The following is a 20,413-nucleotide window of genomic DNA, read 5'->3' as shown; positions in this document are numbered from 1 at the left end:
TTTGAATAACAGTTTAATATTTTATCAATGTTTATGATGAGTATTTTTGTAAATTGTTGTGCTCATTCACCGGCAGTTTTGGAGGCAAAATATTTTCTGAACATCACGTGCCAATGTAAAATGGGGTTTTTGGAAATAAATATGAACTTTATCAAACAAAACATACATATATTGTGTAACATTGAGTCCTAGGAGTATCATCTGATGAAGATCGTCAAAGGTTAGTGCTTAATTTTAGCTGTATTTCTGTTTTTTGTGACGCCTCTCCTGCTTGGATAATGGCTGTGTGGTTTTTCTTGTTTAGGCTCTGTCCTAACATAATCTAAGTTTATGCTTTTGCCGTAAAGCCTTTTTGAAATCGGACAATGTGGTTGGATTAAGGAGAAGTGTATCTTTAAAATGGTGTAAAATAGTTGTATGTTTGAGAAATTTGAATTATGAGATTCTGTTGTTTTGAATTTGCCGCCCTGATATTTCACTGGCTGTTGATAGTGTGTACCGCGGGTGGCCCACGTAGCCCAGAGAAGTTTTAACCAGCTATACATTTGATACCAGTTGATATTGAATGCCCTCACCTTTCATCCTTCTTCATGAAACTGATCTCAGGCAGAGGTCGACACTCGCTTTTAATTTGCACCTTTTCCGTGTACCCCAGAGAATAACGTTTTTTTTTCAACAAAAAGTCCACAACATTTTCAGCCATGTTGGCCATTCTACCATTCTGGCGGATGAAAAATGCTCACTCGCGTCGGATAGCTAGCTAGCAACTGAAGTTAGCAAGACAAATTGAAATAAATTGCACTAACTGGACACAAAAATAAAGTTCTAAACCCAAGAAAACAATGTATAATATACTTCCTCCATCTCCTGTAATTTGAAAAAATTGGATTGAATAATGTCCCAAAAATACTAAACTATCACTCTTCACTCGTAATCTCTATCCAACAATGTCACCAAGCTTCTCAACACATAGAACCCCCATAATGCTCTGTGGCACAATCCTAATACAACACACTATGTTCATTCTCTGATCCTACATCTATGACTGGATGGACAACATGTCAGTTCAGTTACTTTAAGACATGAAGGTCTGTCAATCCGGAACATTTTAAGAACTTGGAAAGTTTCTTCAAGTGCAGTCGCAAAAACCATCAAGCGCTATGATGAAACTGATTCTCATGAGGACTGCCACAGGAAAGGAAGACCTAAAGTTACCTCTGCTGCAGATGATAAGTTCATTAAAGTTACCAGCCTCAGAAATTGCAGCACAAATACATGCTTCAGAGTCCAAGTAACAGACACATCTCAACATCAACTGTTCAGAGGAGACTGCATGAATAAGGCCTTTATGGTCGAATTGCTGCAAAGAAAGCACTACTAAAGGACACCAATAATAAGAAGAGACTTGTCTGGGCCAAGAAACCTGAGCAATGGACATTAGACTGGTGGAACCTGTCCTTTGTCTGATGAATACAAATTTGAGATTTTTGGTTCCAACAGACTGTAACGGCTGTCGTCGGAAGAAGACCAAGGTGCAGCAGAGGATGTGTTCATCATTAGAATTTTAATAGAACAACGTGAACACTATACAAAAAACAAGAAAACTGACAGCCAAAACAGTCCTGTCAGGTGCAAACACTAACAGAAACAATTACCCACAAAACCCAAAGGAAAAACATGCTCCTTATGTGTGACTCCCAATCAGCAACAACGAGCTTCAGCTGTGCCTGATTGGGAGCCACACACTGTCCAAAACAAAGAAATACAAAAACATAGAAAAAATAACATAGAACACCCACCCAATGTAACACCCTGGCCTAACCAAAATAAAGAACAAAAACCCCTCTCTATGGCCAGGGCGTTACACAGCCGTGTCTTTGTGAGATGCAGAGTAGGTGAACGGATGATCTTCGCATGTGTGGTTCCCACCATGAAGCATGGAGGAGGAGGTGTGATGGTGTGGGGGTGCTTTGCTGGTGACACTGTCTGTGATTTATTTAGAATTCAAGGCACAATTAACCAGCATGGCTACCACAGCATTCTGCAGCGATACACCACGCCCATTTGGTTTGCGCTTAGTGGGACTATCCTTTGTTTTTCAACAGGACAATGACCCAACACACCTTCAGGCTGTGTAAGGGCTATTTGACCAAGAAGGAGATTGATAGAGTGCTGCATCAGTTGATCTGGCCTCACAATCACTCGACCTCAACCCAATTGAGATGGTGTGGGATGAGTTGGACCACAGAGTAAAGGAAAAGCAGCCAACAAGTGCTCAGCATATGTGGAAACTCCTTCAAGACTGTTGGAAAAGCATTCCAGGTGAAGCTGGTTGAGAGCATACCAAGAGTGTGCAAAGCTGACATCAAGTCAAAGGGTGGCTACTTTGAAGAATATAAAATATATTTTGATTTGTTTAACACTTTTTGTTTACTACATGTTTCCATATGTGCTATTTCATAGTTTTGATGTCTTCACTATTATTCTACAATCTAGAAAATAGTACAAATAAAAAAAAAACCTTGAATGAGTAGGTGTGTCCAAACTTTTGACTGGTACTGTATGTGGTAGTGGAGTAGGGGCCTGAGGCACACACTTAGTGTGTTGTGAAATCTGTTATGAATGTATTGTAATTTTTTTAAATTGTATTTTGCCAGACCCCAGGAAGAGTAGATGAATGGGGATCCATAATAAATACAAATACAAATCATACTTTTTGTGTTGTGGTGGTGTGACAGTGTTATATGATGCACTATTTTATGTTTTATTTTATGTGTGATGTAAGTGTCTTAATGTGTTTGGACCTCAGGAAGAGTAGCTTCTGCCTTGGCAGGAACTAATGGGAATCCCTAATAAAATAAAAAAACAAATGGCCGTGTACTCTTATAATCTCTACCAGGCACAGCCAGAAGAGGACTGGCTACCCCTCAGAACCTGGTTCTTCTCTAGGTTTCTTCCTAGGTTCCTGCCTTTCCAGGGAGTTTTTCCTAGCCCCTGTTTCCCTACATCTGCATTGCTTGCTCTCTGGGGTTTTATGATCAGGTTTCTGTAAAGCACTTTGTGACCACTACTGTTGTAAAAAGGGCTCTGTAAAGACATTTGATTGATTGATTTATACCAAGCCTAACACTAAACCTGACCCAATAGACAGTTCACTAGACACAGACCACACCTCCAAATGCATAGTTATTAAAATATTTATTTAGGAAGATTAAAATGACGATTCATGAGGACAAAGTCACAAGGTGGAACGATGATTGAACAGTGGGAGTACTGGAATATGTGAAATGTGCTCTCATTTCCCTTGGCAGGGTGATTGGCGTGTGCGAGGTGCTGCGAGAACATGCCCACTGGGCTCATACGTCAATTCAACACCTATTCCACTTTGGTTCAACGTAATTTCATTGAAATGACGTGGAAATAAAGTTGATTCAACCAGTGGGTAATGTGTTGTTATTTGGGATGCAACATGATTTATTGATCAGTGATTCTGTACAGTGCCTTGCTCAGCTGATCCTGTCAAACGGGTTAGTAAGAAGAAGATAGACGGTGGAGAAAGGTAGCCTGAAATCCAGACCTGCCTGTGCTAACGTTTCACTCCTTGTACTATGTGTCACCTGACAAGAAGTGGCAAGGAGTGGAATGATAACACAAACAAACTAGTACCCAGGCTAGGAGAAATGAGGGAGGCTTGCAAACACTGGAGACATGCGAAAACATCTCCACATACTGTAGCACAGAAGCAATTGTTTAGTTGAATTATGGTTGTTCCCAACATTGTGAAAAGTAGCTTGTTGACATAGGCACATAACCACTAAACTGATGGGTTGCTTCTCTATTACAAACCTACAGCAATTGTTATGAATTTCCTGTCGGTGATGGTTAACACCATTTCACAGCCCTCTCAAACCTTTGTAGTAGGAGCCCTCCCCAGCAAGAGTCGGGGTATCTGCCTGCTGATCTTTGCCCTCTCTGTGACCTGGGGCTCTGACCACTGGTTGGTTGCTAGGGGCCAGGGGAGGTGCTATAAAGTCACAGTGAACAGCAGTGAACTACCACTTCCTCAGTGATACACACTTCTAGGTAAAACTATAACTAAATTAAAATCCAGGGGAGGGCGATGACCTGTCAGTGGAAATAACTTACTACACCATATACAGTGCATTCGGAAAGTATTCAGACCCCTTGACTTTTCCCACACTTTGTTACGTTACAGCCTTATTCTAAAATTGATTAAAAAAAAAAATCCTCATCAATCTACACACAATAACCCATAATGACAATGCAAAAACAGGTTTTTAGCTCTGTCAGATATCATTCTGCAAGCTCAGTCAGGTTGGATGGGGGTCGTTGCTGCACAGCTATTTCCAGGTCTCTCCAGAGATGTTGATCGGGTTCAAGTCTGGGCTCTGGCTGGGCCACTTGAGGACATTCAGAGACTTGTCCCGAAGCCACTCCTGCATTGTCTTGGCTGTGTGCTTGGGGTCGTTGTCCTGTTGGAAGGTGAACCGTCGCCCCAGTCTGAGGTCCTGAGCGCTCTGGAGCAGGTTTTCATCAAGGATCTCTCTGTGCTCCGTTCATCTTTCCCTCGATCTTGACTTGTCTCCCAGTCCCTGCTGCTGAAAAAACATCCCCACAGCGTCATGCTGCAACACCATGCTTCACCTTAGGGATGGTGCCAGGTTTCCTCCAGATGTGACGCTTGGCATTCAGGCCAAAGAGGTCAATCTAAATTAGATTTTCTAATCCACATCAGGAGACCACTTTTGAGTTTACATTTTTGGTTGTAGTAATCCTTTATTTCCAGTGTTCACCAGCAAGAGGCTGTTGTTTAGCTGTTTTTGTAGCGCATATGTGATGGTAGAGTTTAAAAAACAAATACCCACTGGATTGATGCAAATAATCATGATATCATTCTGCCAGCTAACATAAGCTACTTTGTAGCTGACATTTACTGTAATTGAGAAGGTTTTTGGGGAAGCGTTCCCATCTACCAGAGACTTTTCATTAGCAACATTGCTAATGGCTACACAAAGTGGTAGATGTGCACACCTCACATACACAGACGCCCCCTGTTTTCTTCCTCCGAATCTGGCTCTAGCTTTTGAAGCTTTTGAACAGTTGGGTCTATTAGCTAATATGACCTCTATGATTGTCACGTCCTGACCAGTAATAGGGGTTATTTGTATTGTAGTTTGGTCAGGATGTGGCAGAGGGTATTTGTTTTATGTGGTTCGGGGTGGTGGTTTGCTTAGAAGGGTGTTTGATTTATTATTTCTGGGTTTTGGGTTATGTTCTATGTTTTTTTGTATTTCTATGTTCTCTCTAGTTTAGTATTTCTATGTTAGGTAATTGGGTGTTGAACTCTCAATTGGAGGCAGGTGTTTGTAGTTGCCTTTGATTGAGAGTCCTATATATAGGTATGTGTTTTGTTTGTGTTTTGTGGGAGATTGTTCTGTGTATAGCCTTGTGCCTTACCAGACTGTTAGTCGTCATTGTGTTTTGTGTATATGTTTATTTTGGTTTCCCTTCTTTGGCAATTCAATAAAAGAAAATGAGTGCACATAACCCCGCTGCGTTTTGGTCCGACAATGATTTCTCTTTATCTTCTGATGAAGAAGAATGTGACAGAATCTCCCACCAACCAAGGACCAAGCAGTGGGGTAAGGAGCAACGGGATAATAATATGGACTATCGGGAAAAGTGGACGTGGGAGGAGATTATGGCCGGAGAGGGCCCATGGAGAAAGTGGAGCAAAGACCGGGAACGCTACAGGGGCACAGAACTGGCGTTTAAGCCGGAGAGGCACCCCCAATAATTTTTTTGTGGGGGGCACACGGGTTGTTTGGCTGGGCCAGGCAGTAGACCTAAGCCAGCTCCCTGTGCTTTTTATGGGAAGCGTTTGGAGTGGAGAGAGCCGAGGTATGCGAAAGTGCGCACGATCTCGCCCATACGCACACACAGTCCGGTGCGAGTGATCCCAGCCCCTCGCAAATGCCATGCTAGAGTGGGCATCCAGCCTGGTAGGAGGATGCCTGCGCAGCGCATCTGGTCACCGGTGCGCCTCCTAGGTCCAGGCTACCCTACGCCCGCTCTACGCACGGCAACCATCAGGCCCCTGCATAGCCCAGTTCGCCCTGTACGAGCACAACGCTCGTACAGGGCTACTAGTTCCATCCAGCCAGGACGGGTTGTGCAGGAGATGCGATCGAGACCGCCAGTGCGCCTCCACGACCCGATACCTCCAGCATCAGGCTTCCAGTGCGTCAGCCCGGTCCAACTCAGCCCGTTCCTGCTCCCCGCACTAGCCCTGAAGTGCGTGTCCCCAAACTGGCACATCCAGTACCAGCACCACGCATCAGGCTTCCAGTGCATCAGTCCAGTCCCGAGCTTCCGACGACAGTACTCAGTCCAGAGTATCCGGCAACAGTGTCCAGTCCAGAGTATCTGGCAACAGTGTCCAGTCCAGAGTATCCAGCAACAGTGTCCAGTCCAGAGTATCCGGCAACAGTGACCAGTCCAGAGTATCCGGCAACAGTGTCCAGTCCAGAGTATCCGGCAACAGTGTCCAGTCCAGAGTATCCGGGGGCGTTGCACGAGTGCTGTCGGTGACGGCAGCCACCCTCCCTTCCCTCCCTTGCTTCCCTTTAGTTTAGGGGGATTTTTTTTTGTGTTGGGGGGTATTTGTTTATTTATGTGAGGTGCATCTGGGGTCTGCACCTTTGGGGGGGGGGGGGGGGTACTGTCACGTCCTGACAAATAATAGGGGTTATTTGTATTGTAGTTTGGTCAGGATGTGGCAGAGGGTATTTGTTTTATGTGGTTCGGGGTGGTGGTTTGCTTAGAAGGGTGTTTGATTTATTATTTCTGGGTTTTGGGTTATGTTCTATGTTCTCTCTAGTTTAGTATTTCTATGTTAGGTAATTGGGTGTTGGACTCTCAATTGGAGGCAGGTGTTTGTAGTTGCCTTTGATTGAGAGTCCTATATATAGGTATGTGTTTTGTGGGAGATTGTTCTGTGTATAGCCTTGTGCCTTACCAGACTGTTATTCATCATTGTGTTTTGTGTACGTGTTTATTTTGGTTTCCCTCCTTTGCCAATTCAATAAAAGAAGAGTGCACATAACCCCGCTGCGTTTTGGTCCAACAATGATTTCTCTATCTTCTGACGAAGAAGAATGTGACAATGATCCCATTCCTGAAAATTAAAACTCTTCCGAACACGTCATAATAGTCGCAAAATAGAATGCATGTACCTTTCAATTAAAATTATAATTTTTCATTTTAGTCTTTTTTCACCAGAGTGCATTTCTGAAGTGTTGGTTTGAATGTTTCAATGTGTATTCTTCATTTAGGAGACCAAAAGACCAAGCCATGCAATTGAGATTTTGTAAATACAGAAGAATACCATAAAGTTTTAACCCATAATTTAAAGCATTGTATTGGGTACAAATAATTCCCTAAGTTCAATACCTCAGCTGAATCTGGTAATGATTGTAACTGTCGAGACTGAATTACTTGGTGTTAAAACGTTTTTTTGACTCCACACCCCACAAAGCAAGTCCTGCAGGCTCTAGTTTGATCTTCTCTTGATTATTGTCCGGTCAAGTGCCGCAAAGTAAATAGTTAAGCTGCAGCTGGCACAGAACAGAGTGGCATGTTTTGCTCTTCATTGTGATCAGAGAGCTAATATCAATACTATACATGCCAGTCTCTGCTGGCTAAGAATTTAAGACAGACTGCATCACTTCTTTTTATAAGAAACGTGTTGTAAATTCCAAATTGTTTGCATAGTCAACTTACCCCACAGTTCTGTCACACACACCTTCCCCACAAGACGTGCTACCAGAGGTCTTTTCACAGTCCCCAGGTCCAGAACAAGTTCAAGGAAACACAGTATTATTTTGGAGCGGCAGGTAGCCTAGTGGTTTGAGTGTTGGGCCAGTAACTGAAAGGTTGCTACATCGAATCCCTGAGCTGACAAGGTAAAAATCTGTCATTCTACCCCTGAGCAAGGCCCCTGTGGCTGTCATTGTAAATAAGAATTTGTTCTTAACTGACTTGCCTAGCTAAATAAATAAAATTTCAGAGCCATAAATGCATGGAACTCCATTCCATACAGTGCAAGTGAACAGCAAACCTAGTTTAAAAAGCAAAACCCCCATGTGTATGTACTGACATTGACTTATTCCACTTTTTTTGTGTTACAACCTGAATTCAAAATTGATAAAAAATAAAACAAATCTCACCCATCTACACACAACACCCCATGGTGACAAAGTGAAAACATGTTTAGACATTTTTGCACATTTATTGAAAATGAAATACATAAATATCTCCTTTACATAAGTATTCACACCCCTTTGCTATGACACTCCAAATTGAGCTCGAGGCATCCAATTTCCTTTGATCATCCTTGGGATGTCAGTACAACTTGATTAGAGTCCACCTGTGGCCAATTAAATTGTTTGGACATGATTTAGAAAGAAACACATCTGTCTATATAAGGTCCCACAGTTGATAGTTCATGTCAGAGCAGAAACTATAACATGAATTCCAAGGAACTGTCCATAGAACTTCGAGATAGAATTGTGATGAGGCATATATCAGGGTAAAAAACTATTTCTAGAATGTTGAAAGTTTGCAAGTGCACAGTGGTCTCTCCATCATTGGGAAATGGAAGAAAAAAAATATGGATCTACCCAGACTTCTTAGAGCTAGCTATCCAACCAAACTGAGCCACTGGGCAAGAAGGTCCTTGGTCAGGGAAGCTACCAAGAACACAATGACCACTGTGACGGAACTACATAGTTCCTTGGCTGAGATGGGAGAACCTGCCAGAAGGACAACAGTTTCTACATCACTTCACCAATCTGGGTATTACCTTCTCCCCTTGGGTGTAGCTCGTCTGAGGAGGAGACGTAAATGCCTGGGCCTAAACACACCAGGTAAACCAGATGAAAGGGGAAGAAATGTGGGGTGTAATGAGCGAAAATAACCAGACCACAACTAGAACTCAATGTTAGCCCTCAGGGGATGTTTAGTAAAGTAATTAAATAAACAATATAACACCCATAAAGAATCAGTAAGAAAATAACAAAAAACAACCAGGGAAGGTAAGAGAAGGGAATGTTTGGGATCGGGGTCCAAGTAATGAAAATAAACAAAAGGTCCCTCTTCTACACACCTAATCCTTCCTAACACACTCTAAGCCCTAACCCACTGTCCTACCTGGTTCCAAGAAAATACAAGGGTGACACCCGCCCGGCTAACCTAGTGTATAAACAATGGGTTATCTACGTGGGAATGTACACCCATGGGCAGATCTACCTTTTCCCTTCTCCAGGACCTAGGTAGGGTGGAGTACATCAGGAGGACAGGCTGAAACAAAAACAAAGAAATGACAACAACAAATCATCAACTAGCCAAACAAAACAAGTGTCTCCTCTCTCTCCCCCTCTGGGTTCACACGGCAAACAGTTATCCTCTTCCCAATCAGCTACAGCCACGCCCACCATCGTCAGCCGCAACTCGGTACACCTGTAATGCCTAGGACACAAGCACACTAACATGGAAAAATCGGGAGCAAGAAAAACGTGACACGTAACACTGGGCTTTATGTGGAGTGGCCAGATGGAAGCCACTCCTAAGAAAAAGGCACATGACAGCACGTCTGGAGTTTGTAAAAAGACACATGAAAGACTCTGAGATCATAAGGCAAAAGATTCTGTGGTCTGATGAAAAAAACATTTTACTCTTTGACCTGAATGCAAAGCGCTATGTCTGGAGAAAAGAAGGCACAGCTCATTACCCATCTAACACCATCCGTACCGTGAAGCATGGTGGTGGCAGCATTATGCAATGGGGATGCTTTTCAGCGGCAGGGACTGGGAGACTGGTAAGGATAGAGGGAACAATAAATGGAGCCAAGTACAGGCAAGTCCTTGATAAAAACCTGCTTCAGAGTGCAAACAACCTTAGACTAGGCGGAAGATCTACATTCCAGCAGGACAATGACCCCAAGCATACAGCCAAAGCAATACTGGAATGACTTTAGAACAAGCCAAAGCCCAGACTTGAATTCCGTTGAACATCTGTGGGAAGACTTGAAGATTGCTGTTCACTGCTGCTCCCCATCTAATTTAACAGAGCTTGAGAAAATCTGCAAGGATGAATGGGAGAAAATCCACAAATCCAGATGCAAAGCTGATCAAATCAAATCAAATTCTATTTATCACATGCGCCGAATACAACAGGTGTAGACCTTACAGTGAAATGCTTACTTATGAGCGCTTACCAACAATACAGTTAAAAAAATATGGATAAGAATAAGAAATAAAAGTAACAAGTAATTAAAGAGTAGCAGTAAAATAACAATAGCGAGACCATATACAGGGGGGTACTGGTACAGAGTCAATGTATGGGGGCACCGGTGAGTTGAGGTAATATGTACATGTAGGTAGAGTTATTAAAGAACTTCTTTGGGATCGGTGCCCCTTCCACGGGATGGTTGAGCTAACATAGGCTAATCCGATTAGCATGAGGTTGTAAGTAACAAAAAAAATTCTCAGGACATAGACATATCTGATATTGTCAGAAAGCTTAAATTCTTGTTAATCTGACTGCACTGTCCAATTTACAGTATCTATTACAGTGAAAGAATACCATGCTATTGTTTGAGGAGAGTGCACAATTTTGAACATGGAAAGTTATTAATAAACAAATTAGGCACATTTGGGCAGTATTGATACATTTTGAACAGAAATGCAATGGTTCATTGGAGCAGTCTGAAATTTAGCACATACACTGTTGCCATCTAGTGGCCAAAATCTAAATTGCACTTGAACTGGAATAATACAGTATGGCTCTTGCATTTCAAAGATGATGGTACAAAAAAATACACAAGAACGGTTCGTTTTTTCTTTGTATTATCTTTTACCAGATCTATTGTGTTATATTCTCCTACATTCCTTTCACATTTCCACAAACTTCAAAGTGTTTCCTTTCAAATGGTACCAAGAATATGCATATCCTTGCTTCAGGGCCTGAGCTACAGGAAGTTAGATTTGGGTTTGTCATTTTTGGAAAAATTTGAAAAAAAGGGACGGATCCTTCTGCTACCGCTTGCCATGCAGTAGCAGAGAGAACAGTCTATGACTAGGGTGGCTGGAGTCTTTGACAATTTTTAGGGCCTGGATGGCAGGAAGCTTGGCCCCAGTGATGTAAAGGGCCATTCGCACTAGCCTCTGTAGGGTCTTGTGGTCAGAGGCTGAGCAGTTGCCATACCAGGCAGTGACGCAACCAGTCAGGATGCTCTCGATGGTGCAGCTGTAGAACCTTTTGAGGATCTGAGGACACATGCCAAATCTTTTCAGTCTCCTGAAGGGGAAAATGTTTTGTCGTGCCCTCTTCACGGCTGTCTTGGTGTGCTTGGACCATGTTAGTTTGTTGGTGATGTGGACACCAAGGAACTTGAAGCTCTCAACCTGCTCCACTGCAGCCCCGTCGATGAGAATAGGGGCGTGCTCGGTCCTCTTTTTCATGTAGTTCACAATCATCTCCTTTGTCTTGATCACGTTGATGGAGAGGTTGTTGTTCCTCCACCACATAGGCTGTCTCGTCGTTGTCGGTGATCAGGCCTACCACTGTTGTGTCGTCGGCAAACTTAATGATGGTGTTGGACAGCCAGGAGGGGACTGAGCACGTACCCCTGAGGGGCCCCTGTGTTGAGGATCAGCGTGGCGGATGTGTTGTTACCTACCCTTACCACCTGGGGCGGCCCGTCAGGAAGTCCAGGATCCAGTTGCAGAGGGAGGTGTTTAGTCCCAGCGTCCTTAGCTTATTGATGAGTTTTGAGGGCACTATGGTGTTGAACGCTGAGCTGATACACACATATCCAAGATGGCTCAAAGCAATTACCAACAAAGGTGCTTCTACAAAGTTCTACACACACGTGCGTGCACACACACACACACACACACACACACACACACACACACACGTTAATGTTTTAAATGTATGTAAATTGTGGTCTCTTGTATGTAAGTGTCGGACCCCAGTAAGACTGGTTGTCGTCATTGGCGTCGGCTAATGGGGATCCTAATCAAATAAATGGTTGTCTGCAATTTCTGCCATATACTAGTCACAACCATTTCAGCTTTTCAGCCATTTCACAACATTGATGACTGGACAATTGTAACTTTTAAATATCCATTTGAAAATACATTCTTTATTATCAAGTGTCAATAGCAATACGTTCAAGATCACGTTTTATTAAAACCTATCCAGCGCTTAGTATTTCTTTCATGTGATCATAGTTTTAACCACTTCTCTTTTTTAAATCAGGCAGAACGGTAACTACTGTATCTTACTGTCCTCAATTAATAGCAGCACTATACTCTGCTTGGTGTATGCATGTCCTTCATTGATAATCCTATGTGCATTTATCTCATTACCTTTAAAATTATGAGAGATGCGATTGGGATTAGGTTTAAATCCTAACTCTGTACTACTCCAAACACCAGTGCTCTGCCTACCTTACTATAGTCCCGTAAACTATGCATAGTTTGCCACCTGGTGGACTAAACGATCAACACAAATCTGAACTGAACTATACAGCACAGATTCATGGCTGCTTGTTTAAATACATATTGAGAAAATATCAGTTTTACTGAAATATTAAGCACTAATTTATGGTAAAGTTTGTTTTTACAAAATGTGAAAACAGAATAATAATTTTAATTCTATTACTATTTCAACTTAGTCTCAAAGACTGGGTTTTATTCATGCCTAACACTGATCATATGTTTGAATTGTATCAAACACATTAGTCTGTGCAAATGAGAAACTACAAAGAGAGTATTTATGATTATGATGTAACATTTACACTGTAACAATCTTGTCATTTTATAGCAACGTGCATAACATAGGGACCGCTCTAGTATAGGAGTATACAGGTTGTCAACATTAAGTAGTGTCTTCCATCTATAAGAATCCCATCTGTCTATGATCATTTGATGCTTGTAACGGTCCCAGAGAAGTGGATCCAAATATGAAAGTAACTGGTATTAATGCTCAAAAAATAAGATTATTGAATGTAGAAATACTGTTTGTGATATTAATAGTAATATATTAATACTGTTTGTGATATTAATAGTAATGTAGTAATACTGTTTGTGATATTAATAGTAACGTAGTAATACTGTTTGTAATAGTAATTTAGTAATACTGTTTGTGATAGTAATAGTAATGTAGTGTGTTTGTGATAGTAATGTAGTAATACTGTTTGTGATAGTAATAGTAGTGTAGTAAAACTGTTTGTGATATAAAGACAGTAGTAGTGTGTGTGGTAAAATCACTAAGGAAAATATGCCAAGCCAGTAAAAAAGCCATATTACAATCTATGTTGTGATAATAGCGTTGTTTGCTCTATAACCCATTTGTTCACACGCCACCATGATATACAATAAGGCAGTGACAACAAAAAGACAACAGTCACACAGTTGCGGAATAAATTCAACCACACGTACGTTTGTTTCATCACAAAACCGGAGAGCAACATCTGTCCTGTGAAGCCCACAAAGCTGTAACAAACAGTTATATCACCTGCAGCATGATCAAGCAAGTTAATGTTTTTTACAGTTTACTAAACAACATACTGATTTAGAATCACAGAGTTACCACAAGTTAGCACAAACACAACAGGAGCACTGCCGTCGCTATTCCAGCAACATTTCAATAAAATGTTTTAAACATCATCAAATCAATAAGGCTATTTATGCTTAGTTTAATACACTGAAAACATACTTACTGATATCAAAAACAATTTAGTCCAATCAATGTTGCTAAATATCATGTGGCTGTCCATGGTACTGATTTGTGTGTATGTCTGCGTGTTCACCCTTCTTGAAGACTAGTTGAACGCCAATACCATCCTCTTATCTTTGATGTTGGCAAAACGGTCTATGACTCTGTCATACAGTACACTTTTTGTTTTTGTTGTCAGAGGCTACCTAGCTAAAAAGGCCAGTGGCACAACCTTTTCATTTATGGTTAGATCCTAATCATTGACTTGTATAAAGAATTAAGCCAAAACCACAATTCCAAATCCCCATCTCCATCCACGGCTTAGGAAAGGGACAATTTAGCAAGCTAGCTACTGCAGGACGTCAACACAAGCAGACCAGAAACAGACACATTTTTATGAAAATTACATTTAGCTTAGGAGGTGATTTAAATGGTGTGAAGCCAAATCCAAACTACCCTCCCTTGAGGGGTGTTTTACTGCACCAGGACAACCCAGAGTTCAGCACATCTCAACGCTGATTGGCTAATTATTTTATAATATTTTTATCAAGGAAGGCCAAATGCTACGGCGGCAACATGTTATACCATTTTGGGCTACACATACTGAGACAGAGAGGCACTGTTTCCCTCGCTCAAATGATTTATCCAGTGAGATTCAGCCCCTTGCGAATTGATGGAAAATTATTAACACACAGAGAGAAGAATGAGAATTTTTTTGAAATATATGGGGAAGCCTGGCTACCCTTGCCGTCCATGAATACACTCCACTGTAAAAAGACAAGGTATTTATATTACATACCGTACCTGCCTGTGTTTCTCCCTGGTAGAGGGCTCCTGCTGACTGTGGAAGTGGGAGTTTTATACAAAACCCATTTTAGAAAAATGCACTAAGGCAATAGAATCAGGATAATTTATGTGCACATTTATTTAAACTTGGTAATACTTCTTAACATCTTATAATATGGATCTTTCCGGTCACTATTCTGACCCTTTTGCTTGTCTGTATTCTAACTGTATCACTGTAACTCACTGTAACTCATCACTGTGTCGGTGTCAGTATCTTGAGAGACGTAGTGACATAGAACCCAGGATAAAGGGGTTGAGTGAAATTGGTCTGGACTCTGTGGAGAAGAGTCATTGTGTCAGAGACACTGTAGAAGGACAGAGTTCCTGCCTTGTGGTCCAGGTACATTCCTACTACTCTGGTAGAGCGGGGGACTGGTATGTCAGTCTGTTTATCATTGTGATAGAAGTAGCAGCTAGAGGCACCACACTCCAAACACCAGGCCTGATTACTGCTTCTTAACCACTCATTATGTCCTCTCCTGCTGATCCCTTTATATGAGACAGCTATATAAACCTCCACCCCGGTCCATTCTACCTCCCAGTAGCAGGCTCCAGACAGCCCCTCTCTACACAACACCTGGGGGTAGGTGGTAAATCTGTCTGGATGGTCAGGATAAAGCTGGTCGTTATCACTCCATGTCACCTTTCTGTTCCCCTCAGACAGACGCAGCTCTTTATGGGCTGTGTTGGGATCCAATGTGAGCTGGCAGGAATCTGAGTAGAAGACAAAACAGCAGGTGAAATGTATGTGTGCATGTTTGTGTCCGCATGCGTATGCGCATGCATGTGTGTGTGTTTTTGTACATGCGTATGTACAGTATGTTCTTTCCTCACATTCTAAGAACTCCTCTCTGGTCTTGGGTTCAGGCCTTGTCTTCTGACAGGTGGTGTCATTCCAATGTGATGCTAGTCCTCCAACTGACTGTCTAGACTGAGTTGTGTCAAATGATGGAAGACAACGGGGCTCAGAAGGTGGAACAACGTGGACTTTTGTCTCTATGGAAACAACAGGAAATCAAGTATCACTTGTGTACACTGATCATGACATAAACATTACAGCAAGTCAATGGGATAAGTAACTGAAAAAGGTTCTCCATTGAGAACAAACATTCAACCATAAAGTTCACCTAATGTACTGCATTTACTAAATGGCAGATTAGGGTCTCGATTAATTCCGTAGCGTGGAATATCTGCGTTGTTGCGCAAATGGCATTTAAAGGCAATGGTACCGCGTTCGTGGAGACTGCATTCACAGTAAACGCTGCATGTGTCGGCTCAATCGGAAATTACCTTTAAATATCATGCGCGCTACAACGCAGATTATCTGCTCTATGGATTTAATCAAGCCCTAACTTGCATCATATATACTGTCCTAATACTGTATGTTACCTACTTTTTACAGAGATCTTGGCAATTTCCCCAGAGCAGATCTTTTCAACTTGACTTTTCAGCCCAGAGACTGATTTCCTTATATACTCAAAGGAGACGTGTTGATTGAAAGTGATGTTGGGTAAGGCCTTAGATCCAAGAGGGACATAGAGAGACTGGAAACTCTACAGATATATGAAACAAAAAAGATTAGAAAACAGGAAAAAGATTATTGCTGTGAAAGTTTAAAAAAAAAAAGTTCATCAGTAACACCTGATGCTGGGGACAGAGAGACCGTGATGTCACCTGGAGGAATTGGATGTTGTCTTCTGTGTTTGAAAGCTTCTCCAGCTCAGCTTCTCTCCTCCTCAACTCAGCCATTTCCTGGTCCAGTTGCTTCAGCAGTCCTTCAGCTCGACTCACTTCAGCCTTCTCCTGGGCTCTGATCAACTCGTTCACCTCAGAGCGTCTTCTCTCAATGGAGCGGATCAGTTCAGTAAAGATCCTCTCACTGTTCTTCACCGCTGCCTCTGCAGAGCACTGTTAGGACAAAACAAAAGAGAGGAGGGGTTGCATTTTAACCAGCCCATTCACTCAGCTCTCATCAGAACCCCAGAAACATGTTCCCTACAGTGGGGCTCAATAGGATTGGAACATATCCCAGCACTGGGCTCCTCACTGGCTCCAGTTTTTCTGTAGTTTAGTTTAGGAGGAATAAGTCTCTCTAGAGGGCCAACTGCTAAGTAAATATATGTAAATAGTTAACAACACTCACCTTGAGTGAATACACAGCCTGTCTCACCTCTTGCATCTCATTCTCTTTATCCTGGATTCTCTGTTTGGATTTCTGTTGTTTTTCCCTCACCTGGCTCTGCAGGAAAACACATGTAATTCCATGGTTCATTTGTACAAGTGATTCTTTCTTAATGAGAACAGATCAAACTTTATGATAGGTCAAAGTCTATGCAATATGGAAAAAGGATGCGCGTGTCTGTGTGAGTCTGTATGAGTGTGACCGATCGTGTTCGATCTCAGATCTCCTGCATGCCAGAAAATATCATTAGCCTGCTAAGCCAAAGCCTAGGCATTAGCTGAAAGAGCCAATGCAACTATTCAGGTCTCAGTAAAGGTAACATCACATGAGTGTGTATATTAGCACAGCTCAATTATTGGGTGTTGGCTGACTTCCTTTTCAAAGCTATGTTGTACAGTAGTGTCTAATGTTCAGCAATGAATGGTATTTTCACAGTGATACTCTGAATGAGCGAAATTATAGATTGTCAATACCTGTCTCTCAGTCCTTTCTGATTCAGCTGAGACTGTATCATGGACTTTATGTTCATCCATTGTACACAGATAACAGATAAACTGCTGATCGGTACGGCAGTAAATCTCCACCAGTTTGTCATGATGAGAGCAGATCTTCTCCTCTAGTTGTGTGGAGGCTTTGACCAGCTTGTGCTTCTTAAAGGTAGGAGATTCATAGTGAGGCTGGAGGTGAGTCTCACAGTAAGAGGCCAGACACACCACACAGGACTTGACAGCTTTGAGTTTTCTCCCAGTGCAGACATCACACGCAACATCTCCAGATCCAGCATAATGGTGGGCAGGTGTAGCAGCTTGGAGTCCTGTCTTCTTCAGAGTCTCCACCAATTCTGCTAGCATGGTGCTTTTCTTCAGAACAGGCCTTGGGATGAAGGTCTGTCTGCACTGGGGACAGCTGATCAGAAAACCCATCACATAATCCTGATCCCAGCAGTCCTTAATGCAGCCCATACAGTAGCTGTGTCCACAGGGAATAGTCACCGGATCCTTCAGTATATCCAGACATATTGAACAACTGATTGAGTCCATGGCTGCTGCCATTGTGGTGCACACACTAGCCGAATGACACTACTTTCGTTGCTCTAGAATTGTTTGTGCTTTTGAGTGGGAACATTCCTGATTGTACACAGTGTTGTGTTGGACAGACACCAGGAAGAGGGTTGTGATTGGACAGAGGTGGTTAAGGAAGTTCTATTTATAGTATGTGTGTCATGCAACACTCTATTCTCCCCAACTGACAATTCACTCGATACAGACCACTACACCTCCAAGTACATAGCTATAATCAGATTTATTGAGGAAGATTTAAGTGACAATTCAGGAAAACAGTCTGTAGGCAGTATGATGGTAGATCAGGGGGTGACCTGGAGTATGTGAACTGGAGTCCTGGGCTCCCATTTCACTTGGCAACAGTGGCAATCCTCAATGGTCATAGACTTACAGTGTGTTCCAGGGGATAGGTGTGAGCAAGGTGCTGCGAGAACATAATGAGTAGTTATTTGTGATGGAATATAAGTTGTAGATCAGTGATTCTGTATAGTGCCTTGCTCAGCCGATCCTGTCAAACGGGTTAGTTAGAAGATAAGAGGGTGGAGAAATGTAGCCTGAAATCCAGGCCTGTCTGTGCTAACGTTCCACTCCTTGTACTCTGTGTCACCTGAGAAGAAGTGGCAAGGAGTGGAATGATAGCACAAACCCTCTGGTTCCCAGGCTAGGAGAAAGGAGTGAGGCTTGCAAACACTGGAGACATATAAACCCTATTCTCCACATATTGTAGCACAGAAGCAATCGTTTAGTTTAATTGTGGTTGTTGCCAACATAACAATGTGGCGAAAAATATTGTGTGGGAAAGCTGTGAAAGTAGCTTATTAACTTGGGCACATAACCACAAAACTGATTGGTTGCTCCTCTATTACAAACCCACGGCAATTGTTATGAATTCCCTGTCGGTGTCTGTTAACACCATTTCACAGCCCTCTCAAACCTCTGTAGTAGGAGCCCTCCCCGGCAAGAGTCGGGGTGTCTGCCTGCTGATCTCTGCCCTCTCTGTGACCTGGGGCTCTGACCACTGGTTGGTTGCTAGGGTCCAGTTGTTAGGGTTCCGGGCATCTGTCCATCCTCCTGACTCTGCATGTCACATACCGTACTTCTCTGTCTTCCTCAAGCAGTGGCAGAGATTGTATTGTGCACAGTGTATTCATTAACTCTGTCTTCTGTCCATTACAGAACCACCAATCTATGTCTGTTGTATGTCCATAAAGTGCTGTTGTGTGTAGCTCTGTGAGGTCGCTTCATCCCCCTCTGACCAGGGGAGGTGCTGTAAGGTCATAGATCAGCCCGAATGTTGAGTCATTCTCAAACAGCAATGAACTACCAGTTCTTCAGTGATGCACACTTCTAGGTAAAACTATGACTACAGTAAAATAACGTACTACACATACAGTACCAGTCAACAGCTTGGATACATGTACTCATTCAAGGGATTTTCTTTATTTTTGCTATTTTCTACTGTTACGAATCCCTTTTGGCCCGGCAGTCTAGGGGGGATGGATACGAGACCCCTAACATAAATCATGCAAATTAGAATAGTGACAAGTAACAGTGAGAACAAAAACCACAGACAACTGAAATCTACCGTCAAACTCTAAAGGTTTATTGCTAAACACACGGTAATGGGGTGTGAGAAAAGGGGCTGAGCTGGACCCAAGCAAAGAAACAATAATCCAAAACACCCCTAAACTAGACTAGCCTACTTCAAGAACAGCTAGCTAACTAACCAAAAATACAGTGGGTGGTCCGCCCAGTTCTAACTAGGGTACCTAGAAAAAGTATTCCTACGGGTAATGTATGCCCATGGGCGACTTGTCTTGGTACCCCCTTTTCCCACCAAACAAACAACAAAACAATACTCACAGGATAACCGGACAAATGTGACATGTAGGAGAGAGAGAGAGAGAGAGAGAGAGAGAGAGAGAGAGAGAGAGAGAGAGAGATTGATCTGGGGAGAAAAAAACTGATGCTTTCAACATGTTAATGTGGCACACACGAGATTGGCGTTTCCTATCAGGAGTTTGAAGCACATAATCAGTTTCACTTAATTTCTTTTCAATCAAATAAGGACCAGAGAATCGAGCTGAGAGTGAAGATCCTGGAACAGGCAATAACACCAGTACTTGGTCACCTGTCTGTAGTGGACGAGAAACAGCCTGTTTATCATAGCGTCCTTTCATACTCGTCTGTGAGGAAGACAGAGCTTCCTTAGCGAGTGCACAGGCTTGGTGTAGGCGCTCACGAAAGCGACTAACATAGTCCAACACATTCTCTTCTCCCGTACACAACTCTTGGGACAACAATTGTTCTTTAACCTCTTATTGCTAGGGGGCAGTATTTTCACGGCTGGATAAAAAACGTACCCGATTTAATCTGGTTACTAATCCTACCCAGTAACTAGAATATGCATATACTTATTATATATGGATAGAAAACACCCTAAAGTTTCTAAAACTGTTTGAATGGTGTCTGTGAGTATAACAGAACTCAAATGGCAGGTCAAAACCTGAGAGATTCC

At 42.4% G+C, this 20,413-nt stretch overlaps 1 protein-coding gene across 1 annotated transcript; it reads right to left on the bottom strand.

Moving 5' to 3' along the window:
* Positions 1-14,713: 14,713 nt before the first annotated feature.
* Positions 14,714-17,927, bottom strand: LOC106590355 (E3 ubiquitin/ISG15 ligase TRIM25). The gene is made up of 6 exons (XM_014181294.3): positions 17,308-17,927; positions 16,796-16,891; positions 16,327-16,560; positions 16,046-16,205; positions 15,487-15,648; positions 14,714-15,366 (listed from the first exon to the last, which is right to left on the bottom strand). The coding sequence occupies exons 1-6, from the start codon at positions 17,884-17,886 to the stop codon at positions 14,846-14,848; spliced, it is 1,752 nt and encodes a 583-aa protein (XP_014036769.3). The 5' UTR covers positions 17,887-17,927; the 3' UTR covers positions 14,714-14,845.
* Positions 17,928-20,413: the final 2,486 nt, after the last annotated feature.

Source organism: Salmo salar, chromosome 29 (assembly GCF_965601325.2).
Source record: "Salmo salar chromosome 29, fSalSal1, whole genome shotgun sequence".
Taxonomy (NCBI): domain Eukaryota; kingdom Metazoa; phylum Chordata; class Actinopteri; order Salmoniformes; family Salmonidae; genus Salmo; species Salmo salar.
This window is presented reverse-complemented; position numbering and strand designations above follow the sequence as displayed.